At 38.8% G+C, this 18,449-nt stretch overlaps 1 protein-coding gene across 5 annotated transcripts in view; it reads right to left on the bottom strand.

The window, feature by feature from the left end:
* The window catches only part of Naa35 (N-alpha-acetyltransferase 35, NatC auxiliary subunit), a 136,543-nt gene that overhangs the window by 34,844 nt on the left and 83,250 nt on the right, over positions 1 to 18,449 (bottom strand). For all 5 annotated transcript variants that reach the window (XM_045131360.1, XM_045131361.1, XM_045131363.1 and 2 more), the window contains exon 13: positions 634 to 693. In XM_045131360.1, coding sequence (XP_044987295.1) covers positions 634 to 693 — 60 coding nt within the window. The remainder of the gene's footprint in view (positions 1 to 633; positions 694 to 18,449) is intronic.

The following is an 18,449-nucleotide window of genomic DNA, read 5'->3' as shown; positions in this document are numbered from 1 at the left end:
ATAAGTTCTAGGGATTATAGAGAGATGTGCCACTCTGTTCAGCTTGACTGGGTGCTGGGGAAATGAACTCAGGCTGGCAGGCTTGCAAGCAAGTCCTTTTACCACTGACCCACCTCCCTAGCCCACTCCTCTTTTTCTAATATAAACATTTAATGTTATCAATTACTAAGAAGGGCTTCAATTGTAGCTCACAGATTCAGATGTTCAAATTCAGTTCAAAATGTTTTCTAATTCTAATTTGACTTGTTAGATTTATGCTGTTTAATTTCTAAACATCTGGAGCTTATTCTAGTTAACTTTCTTCTTGATTATAATTACTTTGATCCTAAAATGATCAGAAAGGCCTTGTGCATGCTCTTCACTGTTTTACAATGACTGGTTTGTTTTATGGACCAGGATATGATGATGATGAATGCCAATCTATTAGAGCATATAGCACTGGGTAGTAGTGCAGTTCAGTGATAGTGCACTTGCTTAGCCTGTGCAAAGCTATGGATTCAACTCTATCATCAAAAAAAACAAAACGAAATATAGCACTTATAACCTTTAAAATCATCTACCTTATATTCAAAACAAGGTTAATACACATAATTTAATCCTTAAAGAAATACTTTGATAGTAAGTGGAACTTACTTGTAACAGAGATCTTGAAAGAACACATGGTGACTGTTCACTAAATTCACAGAAAAAATCCTGATATACATAGAGAAAAAAAACAATGTCATTAATATAATATTAACAAAAAAAAGCCGGGAATGCTTGCAAATAAAGTGTAATTTTTAGAAACAATATACTACTAGAGTAGAAAGTTAAAGATAATTTCTATAGGAATTGTCTAATTATAGCAAAGGGGCAATGGCTAGTTTGGGAGCATAAAAAAACTAATAAATAAAGATGTTTTTATAATTAACTTGAGAGAGAAAATATGAGATTGAGAATGCCAGGACCTCCATCCACTATAAAAAACCTCCTCATACATCTGGCTTATTGAACTTGGATCCTTAAGCTTCACAGGCAAGCACCTGAACTGCTAAGCCATCTCTCCTCTAGCCACTCCCCCCCGCCCCACAAACATATTTTACACAGCTTTTTTGAAGCAAACATTTATTTGAGAGCAAGAGAGAGGGAAAAAGGGAGAGAATAGGTGTACTGGGGCCTCTAGCCACTGCAAAGAAACTCCACATGCATGTGCCACTTTGTGCATCTGTCTTTACATGGGTACTAGTGAATCAAACTTGGGTCCCTTAGGCTTCACAGTCAAGTGTCTTAACTGCTGAGCCACCTCTCCAGCTTCACACAGTTTTTTTTTTTTTTAAAGAACTGACCAAAACAAGAATTGTGTGGACATTCATGTTAGATTTGTACATTAATGAAAATAACAGCAATAGTGACTCTTAGGATAAAACGGAGTTACAGCAGGAGGGTGAAGTGAATCATCCATATTCCTCAAGAAATTGTCCAGCCATTAATCCCTCTCCTGCCTAACAAGGCCCCAGATCTACATTTACTGGCCCCCTATCTCTCACTGGATCACTTCTGGTCTCACCCTAGGGCTAATGTAAAAAACAGAGATTTAGTGCCCGAACAGAGAAATTCCTCCCCTTTCTTGCCTTCCCCCATTGAAAGCCTGTAAGGCCCACTATCTGTAACCCCAAACTGACTGCTCCATTCTTGAGAGTTAGTCCTGGCAGCTCGTGTTTTTCCCTACATAAAAACTTCCATCTTTGCCTCAGAGTGGTCTCCGTGGTCCTTGGTCACTCCTGAAACTTATAGTGATGACAAAATTTAGTTCCTATTTCCAAAAAAGTAAGTACCAGTAACCAGGTCAATGGATTCATATTACTTACTGCTATTGAACTGAATTTGGGGAAAGACCAATAGATAGGGGCTTACATATGAGGGGTGAGAAAAAGAGAAAGAGCACTGGAATGTTAACTTTTGTAGACTGAGAGACAGTGGCTATTTATCACCATCTTTTTCTGCATTTCCCAATTTTCATAGTACAGATTTTAGTATCTGGGGTTGTTAAAGATAGTTATGTGGGCTTGGGAATACATACAGTAATGAATGCTATATAGGCTGACAGAGAAAGAACAAAAAATAATAGGCCTTTGAGCTTCCTCTCCTTTTTAAAAATAGATGTTTTCTAGATGATTATCACAGTGGACAAAGCCCCTACACAGGCTATACTTCTGCAAAGCTTGCAAGGAACCTAAGGATCCTCCTGAGCACAGCTGGTGTTGCAGATGAACCTATCCATAATCCAATTCCAGCTGAGAATGGCAACACTATGCAATGTACTGAAAATGTGAGGGGAAACAGAAAAGGAAGGAGAGGGAAAAGAAAAGGAAAGAAGTAGAAGGGACGGGAGAGAAGGTAGAAGGAGAGAGAAAAGGAGAAAAGATGAAAGAAGATAATTTTTTAAATCCACTTTAAAAATAGTTTCTTTTTCTCCTTGAGCTATTGTCCCCTCTGCTTATTGAGACTCTTCAATGTTTAACAGTCAAGCATCATGTTGTGAACACGCTATACACAAACAAAAGAGAGACCCTATGGTAGTTTGAATAGATGCCCATAATATATTCAGTTTTATACTAGTTTGGATATGCAGCTACCTGGCTAGAGGAGGTGTCAGTGGTTGGATGTTAGGGTCCAGCCCTAAGGTGTGGTGATGGATTTGAAATTCCAACCTAAAGATATACAAAGTGCCTGGGGTTTCTGAAGTGTACTTTTTGTGGTGTGGCTTTTGGACTGAGAGATTTAAGATTTTAAGTTGAAAAACCTCCAGCAAACCCTAAAGATTCCATATGAGCCAGATACACAAGGGGGCACATGCATCTGGATTTCATTTGCAGTGGCTGGAGGCCCTAGCATGCCCATTTTCTCTTTCTCTCTATCTGCCTCTTTTTCTCTCTCTCTCAAATAAATAAAATATTTAAAAAATCATATTAGAAATACAAACTCTTTTGGAAAAAAGAGTTGACTGGGGGAAAAAAATCTACTTTTCAAGGTCATGATTTATTTCTTCATTGAATTAAGAATAAGGCTCTGGCTGGGCGTGGTGGCGCATACCTTTAATCCCAGCACTTGGGAGGCAGAGGTAGGTGGATCACAGTGAGTTCCAGGCCACCCTGAGAGTACGCAGTGAGTTCCAGGTCAGCCTGGACTAGAGTGAGACCCTACCTCGAAAAACGAAAAAGAATACAGCTCTGTCCTCCACACCTGGTATTGGGGTTTCAGAAGCATAAAAAAATGTGTGCAGTGTGGGGGTGCACGCATCTGGAATTTGCCTGCAGTGGCTGGAAGCCCTGGCACGCCTCTTTCTCTGTCTGTCGCTCTCAAATAAATAAATAAAAATAAACCAAAAAAAATTTTTTTAAAATGCATGCAGTGGTAATGAAATGCATGATTCAGGAGCCACTGCTGAGATGTAGGCGTGATGACCCTCATAAATAGGCTTAAAAAAGCTTTAAGTACCTTAACTGCTAAGCCATCTCGCCAGCCCTGAAAGAGCCATTAAAAGATGGAGCCGGGCGTGGTGGTGTACACCTTTAATCCCAGCAAAGGTAGGAGGATCCCTGTGAGTGAGTTCAAGGCCTCCCTGAGACTACATAGTGAATTCCAGGTCTGCCTGAGCTAGAGTGAGACCCCACCTCAGGAGAAAAAAAAAAAAAAAAAAAAAAACTTTTTTAAAAGATGGACATGAAGACCTAAAGATATATGGTATATACCAGGAGTGTGCATGGAAACTGTTGGCTAGGGATGGAAGATTTCCCTGGCTACTCAGCCAAGCTGGAGCTATGAAATTAAAAAATCCAGAGACTTTAGTCACCAGTCATACTGGGTTTAGACTACAGAAGTTTGATGTTTGCTTGAGATGGTTATAAATCTATTGGGGGCCAGGGGTGAAATGTGGTGGTCTGAATAGATGGCCCCCAATATATTCAATGTTTTATTAGTTTGTACTTTGTAGATCTGCAGCCACCTGGCTGGAGGTGTCTGTCACTAGGCAGATGTTAGGGCCCAACCCTCCTAAGGTGTGGTGATGGATTTCCAATTCCAGTCTAAAGATATACAAAGTGCCTGGAGTTCCTAAAGTGTGCAGTGTATTGTGCCTTATTTTTCCCTCTCTCTGTTTGGTCCTATAAAAGCAGGTCAACTTCTTCTGCTATGAAACTTCTCCTGAATCTGTTAATATCCCTTCCTCCCTAACTGTGCCTGGCCTGGAGGTTCATCTCAGTGACCTGAAGTTGTCTGCTACAGACTGAAGGTTTAACAGCCAGCCTTCCCAAAAAACTAGAGGAAACTAAAGAGTAATAACTAAGCTTAAGATTAGAAAGCCATAAAGAACTGGAGACATCCAGTCCCCCCTAGACAATTCTGCTAAAAAGTCTATTCTGAGCAAATAACTTTGATACCTAATCTGTTTCCCTTGAACTTGCAGCTGATTCCGTCTGTTTGCCTTGGGATACTCCTTATAAGTTTGAAACCCAGCCTGACTCAGTTGTTCAGCCTTCATCCCATGGGAAGGCCGCTGCCCTTCAGTGTACCTCTCATTAAACAGTCTGTCTGCAGATATCAAGTCCAGTGTTCTTTCTTGCCTTTCTCTTACACTTTGCTTACACAGACACCAACTCTAAGACAATCTTGATGACATATGGGCTATAAGCAGAAAATGGCAGAATTCTATACAAGAGCTCCAATAACTTCACCCTACCTCTTGTTGATTCTAAAACAGTAGATAGGCAGAAAAAGTCTTATATTTATTTAGCTATATAATTATATTCTTTAGAAAAGGACCTGAAGGACTTCCAGGTAAGATGGCGGCATAGGAGCCAAGCAAAACCAACCAAGGTAGGGATTTAAGCAAAACCACATCAAAATTACACTCTTCTTCTGAAAAGTGAAGGAGTATAGGTTATTCTTGGACACAGTGGAAAAGCCAGAGCGACCAAGATCCATCAGAAAGGAGGAAAACAGTCAGAATCCCACAAAGGCACTTGCAGCCCGCTGATTGCAAGGTCTGCACACCTGCATAGTACTGCCCTGCCAGGCATACCAAGCAGCAACGGCAGCGGCAGCAGCAGAGACCAAACGAGGGGATTTTTCAAATCTACTGGCCTTCCTGTGAAGTTAAGAAATTGAAGATCAACTAAGGAGCTACTGAAAGGGACACAGATGGAACAGCATGAACAACTCCAGAGGCCTACACTCTCCTATTTCCCAACCATCAGAACCACAAAACTCCAGCATTCAGCCTCCAGTGGCAGCATAGGCAGCACAGCTGATCAGAGCTTCAGCTCCACAGCACAACATGAAAGGATCAAAGTAGGCACTCAACAATGGTGAGATTGGAAACCACCCCAAAAGGTAATGAGGCCAACTGATAAGAAAAAAAAAACCAAAAAAACTATATAGACCTGCGTTGGAAGAGCTAATCTCTCTTCCCTTGTCAGGGCAGGTTATGGGTTATAGATTCTTGGTTAGCTCTACCATTTTCAAATAACCTATATTTTGGGGTTTGATGCTTTCATATTTATAGGTCATTGTTTTTTGCTTCTGTCATTATTGGGGGCAGGGTCTGACCCAGATCCAGGCTGACATGGAACCCAATTCAGAACAGAAATCTCTACCTTCCACCAGACAAGATTAAAGGTGCAGAACAACAAACACACTAAGGGATTTTGGCTTCATAAGACTATCATTTGTTTAAACCCCCACAATTGCATACTCTGTGCTGTTTTTTTTTAAATATTTTTTTGGTACTTTTATTTATTTGAGAGCGACAGACGGAGAGACAAAGAGGCAGATAGAGAGAATGGGCGCGCCAGGGCCTCCAGCCACTGCAAATGAACTCCACATGTGTGCGCCCCCTTGTGCATCTGGCTAACGTGGGTCCTGGGGAATCGAGCCTCAAAACAGGGTCCTTAGGCTTCACAGGCAAGCGATTAACCGCTAAGCCACCTCTCCAGCCCTCTGTGTTGTTTTTTATTGAATGTGTATATAGCTCAGTTGAAGTTTAGAATTTGCCAGTAACTTGTTCCACCCAGTCCACTAGAACACTTGCTTAGCAAGCAAATTCAACACCTAGGATTACTTCTGCGCCTGGACTGAGGTACAAGAGCTACACCTGGCACCTTAAATTCATATCCTGAAAGTATATGAAGGCAAATTGCCATATCTAAGAACACTGCAGATAAGTACAAAACACAGGCATCAAATCAATTCAGTATGCAAGTCGCAAATGTTAAAATAAAAGAAACACAAAGAATCAAGACAATACACCCCCACCAACAACTATAAATCCATCAGAAATGATCACCAATTACACTTTTCCATGAAATGACTGACAAAGATTTCAAAGAATGATTGAGTCTATCCTCAAAGAAATGAAAACAATCAAAGAAGAAACCACAGGAATGAAAGAAGAAAACAAACTCCTGAAAGAGAACACCAGAACCCAGCTTAATAAAATAAGGAGATCATTACAAGATATAGGTAAGGAAATAGAAATACTGAAGAAAACCAGGCTGAAATCCTAGCTCTAAAGAACACACAGTGCAATAAAAAACACTGTGGTTAGACTGTGTTCCATTTAAAGAAGAGGCAGGACACCAATTTAATGAAATAAAGAAGGCAATACAAGACATAAATAGGGAAATAGATATAATAAAGAAAAACCAGTGAGAATTACTAGCAATGAAGAACACAGTTAATGAAATAAAAAACTCTGTAGAAAATCTCACCAGTAGGATGGATGAGGGAGAGGACAGAATATCTAAGCTAGAAGACCAGGTGGCAGACCTAATGCAGTCCAACAAAGAGAAAGACAAACTTATAGAAAAGTATGAGTGGGAATTTCAAGATATTCGGGACACTATGAAAAGATCCAATATAAGAATTCAGGGCATAGTAGAAGGAGAGGAACTCCACACCAGAGGCATAGTAGGCATCTTCAACAAAATCATAGAGGAAAATTTCCCCCAAATTGGGAAAGAGGTGCCAATCCAGATACAGGAAGCCTTTAGAACCCCAGCGAGACAAAACCCAGAAAGAACCTCCCCTCGCCATATTATAATCAAACTTCCAAACACACAAACCAAAGAAAAATTATTGAAAGCAGTTAGAGAGAAAAATCAAGTTACCTACAAAAGCAAGCCCATCAGAGCAGATTATTCAAAACAAACTTTTAAAGCCAGAAGGGCTTGGAGTGATATATTCCAAGTTCTGAAAGATAACAACTGTCAACCAAGGTTACTTTATCCTGCAAAGCTATCCATTCAAATAGATGGAGAAATAGACATTCCATGACAAAAGCAGGTTAAAGGAGTATTTGAAGACAAAACCAGCTCTACAAAAAATACTTGATAGAATCCTCCATGCTGAACAAAAGGAAAAGCACACATATAAGGAACCTAGAAAAAACAAGCTATACTCAAATACCAGTTAACAGAAGAGAGCACAGGTAGAACCAGTAACACACACACACACACACAAAAATGGCAAACATAAATACACACCTTTCAATAATATCTCTTAATATCAACGGTCTCAATGCCCCAACGAAAAGACATAGATTTGCAGACTGGATTAAAAAGCAGGATCCTACAATTTGTTGTCTCCAAGAAACTCACCTTTCTACAAAGGATAGACATTATCTTAGGGTGAAAGGTTGGAAGACGGTGTTTCAAGCAAATGGGCCTAGAAAACAAGCAGGGGTTGCTATCCTAATATCAGACAGGGTAGACTTTAGTCCGACGTTAGTCAAGAAAGATAAGGAAGGTCACTTTACATTGATTAACGGCACACTCCAACAGGAGGACATTACAATCCTAAACATATATGCACCTAACATGGGGGCTCCCAAATTCGTCAAACAAACACTATTAGAACTAAGGTCACAGATAACACCAAACACAGTGGTGGTGGGTGACTTTAACACCCCACTCTCATCAATTGACAGGTCATCCAGGGAAAGAATAAACAGAGAGGCATCTGGACTAAATGAGGTCATAGAAGGAATGGACCTAACAGATATATACAGGACATTTCATCCAAAGGCTGCAGAATATACATTCTTTTCAGCAGCACATGGAACATTCTCTAAAATAGACCATATATTAGGACATAAAGCAAATCTTAACAAATTCAGGAAAATTGAAATAATTCCTTGCATTCTATCTGACCACAATGGAATTAAACTACAAATCAGTAGCAAGAAAGGCTATAGAGCATACACAAAATCATGGAAACTAAACAATACACTACTAAATGATGAGTGGGTCAATGAAGAAATCAAAAAGGAAATCAAAAAATTTATAGAGTCAAATAGTAATGAGAACACAACATACCAAAATCTCTGGGACACAATGAAGGCAGTTCTAAGAGGTAAATTTATAGCCTTAAGTGCCTATATTAAGAAATTAGAAAGTTCGCAAGTAAACGACCTAATGCTTCGCCTTAAAGCCTTGGAAAAAGAAGAACAAGGCAAACCAAAAATTAGTAGACGGGAAGAAATAATAAAGATTAGGGCAGAAATTAATGAAATAGAAACAAAAAGAACAATCCAAAGAATTAATGAAACAAAGAGTTGGTTCTTTGAAAGGATAAACAAGATTGATAAACCCTTAGCAAATCTGACCAAAAGAAAGAGAGAAGAGACACAAATTAATAAAATCAGAGATGAACAAGGCAACATCACAACAGATTCCAGAGAAATTCAAAAAATCATACGGACATACTACCAAAGCATATACTCTACAAAGTATGAAAATCTGAAAGAAATGGATGATTTCCTTGATCTATATGACCTACCTAAATTAAATCAAAATGAGATTAATCACTTAAATAGACCTATAACAAACATGGAGATCCGAACAGTTATCAATAATCTCCCAACTAAAAAAAGCCCAGGCCTGCATGGATTCACTGCTGAATTTTACCAGACTTTTAAGGAAGAGCTAACACCATTGCTTCTTAAGCTTTTCCAGGAAATAGAAAAAGAAGGAATTCTACCAAACTCCTTCTATGAGGCCAGCATCACTCTGATACCAAAACCAGGCAAAGATAGAACAAAAAAAGAAAATTACAGACCAATCTCCCTCATGAACATAGATGCAAAAATTCTCAACAAAATTTTGGCAAACAGAATACAAGAGTATATCAAAAAGATCATTCACCCTGACCAAGTAGGCTTTATCCCAGAGATGCAGGGATGGTTCAACATACGCAAATCTATAAATGTAATACATTACATAAATGGGTTGAAGGACAAAAATCACATGATCATCTCATTAGATGCAGAGAAAGCATTTGACAAAATCCAACATCCCTTCATGATAAAAGTCCTACAGAGACTGGGAATAGAAGGAACATATCTCAATATAATAAAGGCTATTTATGACAAGCCTACAGCCAACATATTACTAAATGGGGAAAAACTGGAAGCTTTTCCACTAAAATCAGGAACAAGACAAGGGTGTCCACTGTCCCCACTTTTATTTAATATAGTTTTGGAAGTCTTAGCCATAGCAATAAGGCAAGAGACACACATAAAAGGGATACAAATTGGAAAGGAAGAAATCAAGTTATCATTATTTGCAGATGACATGATTCTATACATAAAGGACCCTAGAGACTCTACTAGCAAGCTGTTAGAGCTGATCAAAACCTACAGCAATGTAGCAGGATACAAAATAAATACACAGAAATCAGTAGCCTTCATATATGCTAACAACAAACACACAGAGGATGAAATCAGAGAATCATTCCCATTCACAATTGCATCAAAAAAAATAAAATACCTTGGAATAAACTTAACCAAGGAAGTAAAGAATCTATACAATGAGAACTTTAAAACACTCAAGCGAGAAATTGCAGAAGACACCAGAAAGTGGAGAAACATCCCTTGTTCCTGGACTGGAAGAATCAATATTGTGAAAATGGCAATCTTACCTAAAGCAATCTACACATTTAATGCAATCCCTATCAAAATTCCAAAGGCTTTCTTCATGGAAATAGAAAAAACAATCCAAAAATTCATTTGGAATCACAAAAAACCTCGAATATCTAAAATAATACTGAGCAACAAAAAAGAGGCTGGTGGTATCACCATACCTGATTTTAACCTATACTACAGAGACATAGTAACAAAAACAGCATGGTACTGGCACAAAAACAGACATGTAGATCAGTGGAACAGAATAGAGGACCCAGATGTAAGCCCAAGTAGCTATAGCCACCTGATATTCGATAAAAATGCCAAAAGTACTCATTGAAGAAGAGACAGCCTCTTCAGCAAATGGTGTTTTGCAAACTGGATAAATATCTGCAGAAGGATGAAAATAGATTCTTCTCTCTCGCCATGCACAAGAATTAAGTCCAAATGGATTAAAGACCTTAACATCAGACCTGAAACTCTGAAACTGCTAGAGGAAAAAGTAGGGGAAACCCTTCAACATATTGGTCTTGGCAAAGACTTTCTGAATAGAGCCCCAATTGCTCAGACAATAAAACCACAGATTAACCACTGGGACCTAATGAAATTACAAAAATTTTGCACCGCAAAGGACACAGTGAAAAAAGCAAAGAGGCAACCTACAGATTGGGAAAAAATCTTCGCCAGCTATATATCTGATAGAGGATTAATATCTAGGATATACAAAGAACTCAAAAAGTTAAATAATAAGGAATCAAACAAGCCAATCAAAAAATGGGCTATGGAGCTAAATAGAGAGTTCTCAAAGGAAGAAATACGAATGGCATATAAGCATCTAAAAAAATGTTCTACGTCACTAGTCATCAGGGAAATGCAGATTAAAACTACATTGAGATTCCATCTCACTCCTGTCAGATTGGCCACCATCATGAAAACAAATGATCATAAATGTTGGCGGGGATGTGGAAAAAAAGGAACCCTTCTGCACTGCTGGTGGGAATGCAATCTGGTCCAGCCATTGTGGAAAACAGTGTGGAGGCTCCTAAAACAGCTAGAGATTGATTTACCATATGACCCAGCTATAGCGCTCCTAGGCATATATCCAAAGGACTCATCTCATTTCCTTAGAAGTACATGCTCAACCATGTTTATTGCTGCTCAATTTATAATAGCTGGGAAATGGAACCAGCCTAGATGTCCCTCAACAGATGAGTGGATAATGAAGATGTGGTACATTTATACAATGGAGTTCTACTCAGCGGTAAAGAAAAATGAAGTTATGAAATTTGCAGAAAAATGGATGAACCTGGAAAGTATTATACTAAGTCAGGTAACCCAGGCCCAGAACGCCAAGCGCCACATGTTCTCTCTCATATGTGGATCCTAGCTACAGATGACTGGGCTTCTGCGTGAGAATGAAAATACTTAGTAGCAGAGGCCAGTAAGTTGAAAAGGAGACATAAAGGGTGGAGAAAGGAAGGGAGGAGGGTACTTAATAGGTTGATATTGTATATATGTAATTACAATGATTGTAATGGGGAGGTAATATGATGGAGAATGGAATTTCAAACGGGAAAGTGTGGGGGTGGGTAGGGAGGGAATTACCATGGGATATATTTTATAATCATGAAAAATGTTAATTAAAATTAAAAAAAAAAAAAAACCACTGTGGTAAGTCTCACCAGTAGAATGGATGAAGGAGAGAACAGAGTATCTAAACCTGAAGACCAGGTGGCAGACCTAATACAGTCCAACAAGGATAAGGACAAGCTAATAGGAAGGTATAAATGGGAATTTCAGGATTTTCGGGAAACTATGAAAAGATCAAACGTAAGAATTCAGGGTATAACAGAAGGGGGAGAATTTCAATCCAGAGGCTTAGTTGGTGTTTTCAACAAAATCATGAAAGAAATTTTTTCCCCAAACTGGGAAATGCCATTGCAGATACAAGAAGCTTTCAGACCACCAAACAGACAAACCCTGGAAAAAGAAAAACAAAAACAAAAACCTCTGTTCCATATACTACACACGCAAATCAAAGAAAATATATTGAAAGCAGTTAGAGGAAAAAAGCAAGTCACCTACAAAGGCAAGCTCATCAGAATAACTGTAGATTACTCAACACAAACTTTAAGTCAGAAGGGCTTAGATGATGTATTCCAAGTTCTGAAAGATAACAGCTGTTAACCAAGATTACTTTCTCCTACAAAGCTATCTCTCCAAATTGATGGAGAAATAAGGACATTCAACAACAAAAACAGGCTAAAGGAATTTATGACAACTAAAGCAGCTCTATGAAAAACACTTGAAGGAATTCTTCATGCTGAAGAGAACGCAAAACACACACAGAAGGAAATAGGGGAAAAAAAACACTCATATAACAGTTAAAACAAGCAAGTGAAGGGAAAACAGGAAACACTATAAAAAGAGAAGAATGGCGAGAATAAATGCATACCATTCAATAATAACTTTAATATCAATGGCCTCAATGCACCAACCAAGACACAGGCTTGCAGACTAGATTAAAAGGCAGGATCCTGCCATTTGTTGCCTCTAGGAAACTCATCTCTCAACAAAAGATAGATACTGCCTTAGGGTGAAAGGATGGAAAACAGTATTTCAAGCAAATGGGCCTAGGAAATGAGCAGGGGTTGCTACCATAAAATCTGAAAGGATAGGCTTCAAACCAACATTAGTGAGGAAAGATAAAGGAGGACACTTTATACTGACTAAAGGAACATTCCAGCAGGAGGACATTACAATCCTAAACATACATACACCTGACATGGAGGCTCCCAGTTTCACCAAATAAATACAATTATACTTAAGGTCACAGATAACATCAAACACAACTGTAGTGGGAGACTTCAATTCCCCACCTTCATCAACTGACAGGTCATCCCATCAAAAAAATAAACAGAAAACTAAATTAAATGATGACACAGAACTAATTGGACCTAACAGGTATCTACTGATGGCCGAGCGTGGTGGCACACACCTTTAATCCCAGCACTTGGGAGGCAGAGGTAGAAAGATCGCCATGGGTTCAAGGCCACCCTGAGACTACATAGTGAATTCCAGGTCAGCCTGAGCTAGAGTGAGACCCTATCTCAAAAATAAATAAATAAATAAATAAAATCTTGCTAAACAGGTACCTATAGAACTTTCCATCCAGATGCTGCAGAATATACATTGTTCTCAACAGCACATGGAACATTCTCTAAAATAGGCCATATATTAGAACACAAAGCAAATCTCCATACAGGAAAACTGAAATAATCCCTTGTACTCTATCTGACCACAATGGGATTATACTGCAAATAATCAATAAGAAAAGCTACAGAGGGGCTGGAGAGATGGCTTAGCGGTTAAGCGCTTGCCTGTGAAACCTAAAGACCCCGGTTCGAGGCTCGGTTCCCCAGGTCCCACGTTAGCCAGATGCACAAGGGGGCACACGCGTCTGGAGTTCGTTTGCAGAGGCTGGAAGCCCTGGCGCGCCCATTCTCTCTCTCCCTCTATATGTCTTTCTCTCTGTGTCTGTCGCTCTCAAATAAATAAATAAAAATTTAAAAAAAAAAAAAAGCTACAGAGCATACAGGAATTCATGGAGACTAAACAATACACTTCTGAAGTATCAAAGGGTCATTGAATAAATAAAAAGGGAAATCAATAAATTCATAGAATCTTAAATGATGATGATAATACAACATACCAAACCTTTGGGACACAATGAAGGCAGTCTTGAGAGCAAAACTTATAGCTCTAAGTATCTATATGAAGAAATTTCACAGGACACAAATAAATAATTTAATGCTTCATCTAAAGGCCTTATAAATAAGAACAAGGCAAACAAAAAATCAGTAGATGGGAAGAAATAATAAAGATTAGGGGAGAAATTGATGAAAAAGAAACCAAAAGAAAAGAAATCCAAAGAATCAATGAAACAAAGAGTTGGTTCTTTGAAAGGATAAACACGATTGATAAGACCTTAGCAAATCTGATGAGAGGAAAGAGAGATGAGACAAAAATTAATAAGATAAGAAATGAAAAAGGTATAATTACAACAGTTACCAAAGAAATTCCAAAAATTGTAACAACATACTTTAAGGATATATATGCCTCTACATTTGAAAATCTAAAAAATAAAAAGGATTTCCTTAATTCAAATGACCTACCAAAATTAAGTCAAGATGAGATAAACAATTTAAATAGATCTATAACAAGTACTGAGATCCATGTAGTCATAAAAAGTCTCCCAAGTTAAAAAAAAAAAAAAAAACCTGGATATCTATATGTAGAAAGATGAAAATAGATCTTTGTCTTTCTTCATGTATAAGAATCATAAGACCTTAGTATAAGATCTGAAATTCTGAAATTGCTGGAGGAAAAAATAGGGGAATCCTTTCAACATATTCACCATAGGTAACGACTTTCTGAATATAACCCCAGTTGCTCAGAAAATAAAACCACTAATCAACCTCTGGATCTGATGAAATTACAAAACTTTGGTACAGCAAAGGACACTGTGAATCAAGGAAAGAGACAACAGAATGGGAGATCTTTGCCAGTTACACATCTGACAGAGGATTCATACCCAGAATATACAAAGAACTCAAAAAATATAACAGTAAGAAATCAAACAACCAAACTAAAAAATGGGTTATGGAGCCAAGCCAAATGAGCCAACAGGTGCAATAGTGGCATGTCTGTCATGGGGGAAACAAACCACCCTCTAATGGCCTGCTCCATGAGAGGGAATGCATCCCTGATACTGAAAACCTACAACAATGGTAGTCACGAGCCCTAGGGTTGTAATGTCTGCTGCTTTCTGGATAAATGTATATACTATGCACACCACACTGCCCAGTAAGCACTTCTCTTAATGTCCATACCCAAATATTAATGCTACTCTCACTTTTGGTTAGAGAACCTTCTCTTTTCAGATGGCAGTTACCTTGGGATAACTCAAGAAGACATCATGGTGCTGGTAAGAAGTCTCAGTATTGAAATATCTCTATCACACCTTCCAAGGCTCAGGGTCCATTGCGGAAGAGGGGGCAGAAAGAATGTAAGAGCCAAAGGAAGGGTAGGTCTTCTTAACATGTGCTCCTCCAGACACAAAATGGCCTGGCTATCCACGACCTCACAGTGCCTGACACTACCTACACAAGACCACCATAATAGGAGAAAAAGATGATGACATCAAAATAAAAGAAAGACTGATTGAGAGGGGGAGGGGATATGATAGAGAGTGGAGTTTCAAAGGGGAATGTGGGGAAAGGGAGGGAATTACCATGGGATATTGTTTACATCATGACAGTTGTCAATAAAAATAAAATAAAATATTTAAAAGAATAAAAATTTTAAATAATGGGCTATGGAAGTAAATAGAGAGTTCTCAAAGGAAGGAATACAGATGGCATATAAATATCTTAAAAAGTGTTCTACATCCTTAGCCATCAGGGAAATGCAAATTCAAACTACTTTGAGATTCCATGTCTCTCCTGACAGAATGGCTACCATGAAGAAAACGAATGACAATAAACATTGGCGAGGATGTGGAAATGGGAATGTAATCTGGTACAGCCATTGTGGAAATCAGTGTGGAAGTTCTTGAGACAGCTAAAAATAGATTTACCATATGATCCAGCTAGAGCACTCCTAGATATGTATCGTAATGACTCTTCTCACTACCTTACAGATACTTGCACAGCCATCTTTATTGCAGCTCTATTCACAATACCTAGGAAATGGAACCAGCCTAGATGTCCATCCACAGATGAATGGATAATAAAGATGTAGTACATTTATACAATGGAGTTCTATTCAGTAGTAAAGAAAATTGAAATTATGAAATTTTTAGGGAAATGGATGACTCTAGAAAGGTTTATACTAAATGAGGTAACCCCAGCCCAGAAAAACCAAATGTCACATGTTCTCTCGCATATGTGGATCCTAGCTACAAATGTATAGACTTGTGTATGATCTGGAACCAAAATCAGTAGCAGAGGCCCATAATAATAGAAAAAGGTTTTAAGAAAGGGAAGGTCTTAGGGGGATGGTATTATATATATGTAAGTAGAACAGATTACAGGGAGGGGAAAGGCCAAAGTGAGGTCAGGGAAAAAAGCTGCATAAAAGAAGGGCGGGGCAGGGGGACAACCAAAATTCAAGATATTCCGAATAAGACATATGAAAATCTATTTTCTTGAAAAATAGTACATCTAGAAGCCATAGACTGTTATTAGAAAATTTTCAGTGCGAGGGATGGGATACCTTCCAGTGAGTTGTTGGCCAGGGAGGTCTCTGTTGCCTCCAAAACATTACAGGCTATTGCCAAGGCTCTTGGTTTCCCAGGAGTAACAAATGGTAAGACCCTATTGCTGAAGACATCACATGCCTGAGTGGCAAGGTCACTGAGAAATCAAGCTGGTACTGAGCAGAAAACCTTCTCCCTTCAGCCCAGCCAACTGAAAGCTGGAAAAAGCTGCACCATATATACAGCCTTATGGGAGACAAAAGTCATCAGCAGTGAAAACAATGAACACTGGAAACCTCAGGTTTGTCTAGATAGGACAAATGACTAAACGAATGCAATAGTAGAATGTCTGCTCAGGGGGAAACCAACTGGTCTTTAATTGGACTGAAGGCCCACTCTATGGGAGGGAATATATGCCTGGTACTGAAAACCTAGTCAAAACCCTATGGCAGGGGAGGTCATGAGGCTCAGGGGTATAAAGCCTGCTCTTGTCTGGATAAATGCATATATTATTCTCACCAAATTGCCCTGGAAGCACTACACTTAAGGTTCATATTCATAAATTACTGCTATTCTCACTTCTGGTTAGGGAAGCTTCTCTTTTCAAATGGCGATGTCCACTGGGATGACCCCAAAGGCAACATAGTGCTAAAAAGAAGGAATGGAGGAGTGTCTAGCACAGAAACATCTCACACCCTCCAAGGCTCAGGGTCCATTGCCCAAGAGGTGGCAGAAAGAATGTAAGAGCCAAAGGAAGGGTACCACTCCCTACATACAACTGTCCAGAAAGAATTTGGCCCTGATATCCAAGAGCTCACAATGCCTAGCAATACCCACACAAGACCCTCGTAATAGGAGAAAAAGATGATGACATCAAATTAAAAGAGAGACTAATTAATGGACAGAGGGAGGGGATATGATGGAGAGCAGAGCTATGAAGAAGAAAGTAGGGGAGGGGAGGGGAGGGAAATACCATGGTTTGTTGTTTGTAAGTATAGAAGTTGTCAATAAAAATACACACACACACACATTAGAAAAAAAACAACGATCCTAATCTTGTGGAACAATGTCAAAGAAGCTGCAGATAATTAACATATCAGTTATCTAACATGGTCAGAACTAATTTACATTCCCAGAGGCCTGGAATGGGTCAGGGCCTGCTCAGTCATAGAGCTTGCTGAAAATGACTGGCCTATTATCACCGTCACTGGCTGTAATATAAGACCAAAGTCAGCCTTACTGGTCAAGATAATTTTAAGAAAGGAAAATGTATTTGTTTACTAAGAATAAATGAACTGGTAAAATAACAATATGTATTAAGAACATACTTGCTGAAGCTAGGAAGGTTGCTCAGTGGTTAAAGGCACTTGCTTTCAAAGCCTGCCAGCCTGGATTCAATCCTTCAACCACACACACAAAACCAGATGCAAAAATGGTGTACATACATGGCTTTTGTTTGTTTGCAGAGGCAAGAGGCATTAGTACACCTCCTCCCACACATAGAAATTAGAAATTTTTAAAATAACATATTATCAACTGTAAAGTAATAAAATTGACTGCTTATACTTTTAAGACCTTTTAATTTATCTGATGACCACAAATATATACCCACATAACAATTACTAACAGAAAAGTAGATGCAACGAAAGAACAAGAATAAAACAATTCTTCTAGTTTCAGAAGTCATCTAATTTGGTTTTAAGCCCTCTGAACCTTGGTTTATTTTGTGAGAATGGGCTAAAAATGAACTGGCTTATATGTGTGATCTTTTCTACTTTACAATTTTGTGTTTCTTGTAAGAGAATCAAGGTAAACCGTAAGAAAGCAAGCCCCCAGGCTTGGTGGTGTATTTCTATAAATTCCTAGCATTTGGGAGGTGGAGGGAGGAATAACGAACAAGAGTTTAAGGTCGCCCTGGCTACATAGTGAGTTTGCTATTAGCCTGGGCTACTTCGAAGGAAAGAAGGACAAAGACAGATGGACAACTGCTCATAACGAAAGTAACTCAGTGAGTTTAATTTAGGAACACAGGCTTAACTGAGGCTTTAATGATGAAGTATTAATGGAAGACAAGATGAAGGTATTATTTTGAGGGCATAATAGAGCTGGGCATGGTGGCACATGACTTTAATCCCAGCATTTGGGAGGCAGAGGTAGGACTGCTGTGAGTGTAGGGCCAGCCTGAGACTGCATAGTGAATTCCAGGTCAGCTTGAGCTAGAGTGAAACCCTACCATTATAAAGCCAGCATTTA

This window comes from Jaculus jaculus, chromosome 12, assembly GCF_020740685.1.
Source record: "Jaculus jaculus isolate mJacJac1 chromosome 12, mJacJac1.mat.Y.cur, whole genome shotgun sequence".
NCBI classification, from domain to species: Eukaryota; Metazoa; Chordata; class Mammalia; order Rodentia; family Dipodidae; genus Jaculus; species Jaculus jaculus.
This window is presented reverse-complemented; position numbering and strand designations above follow the sequence as displayed.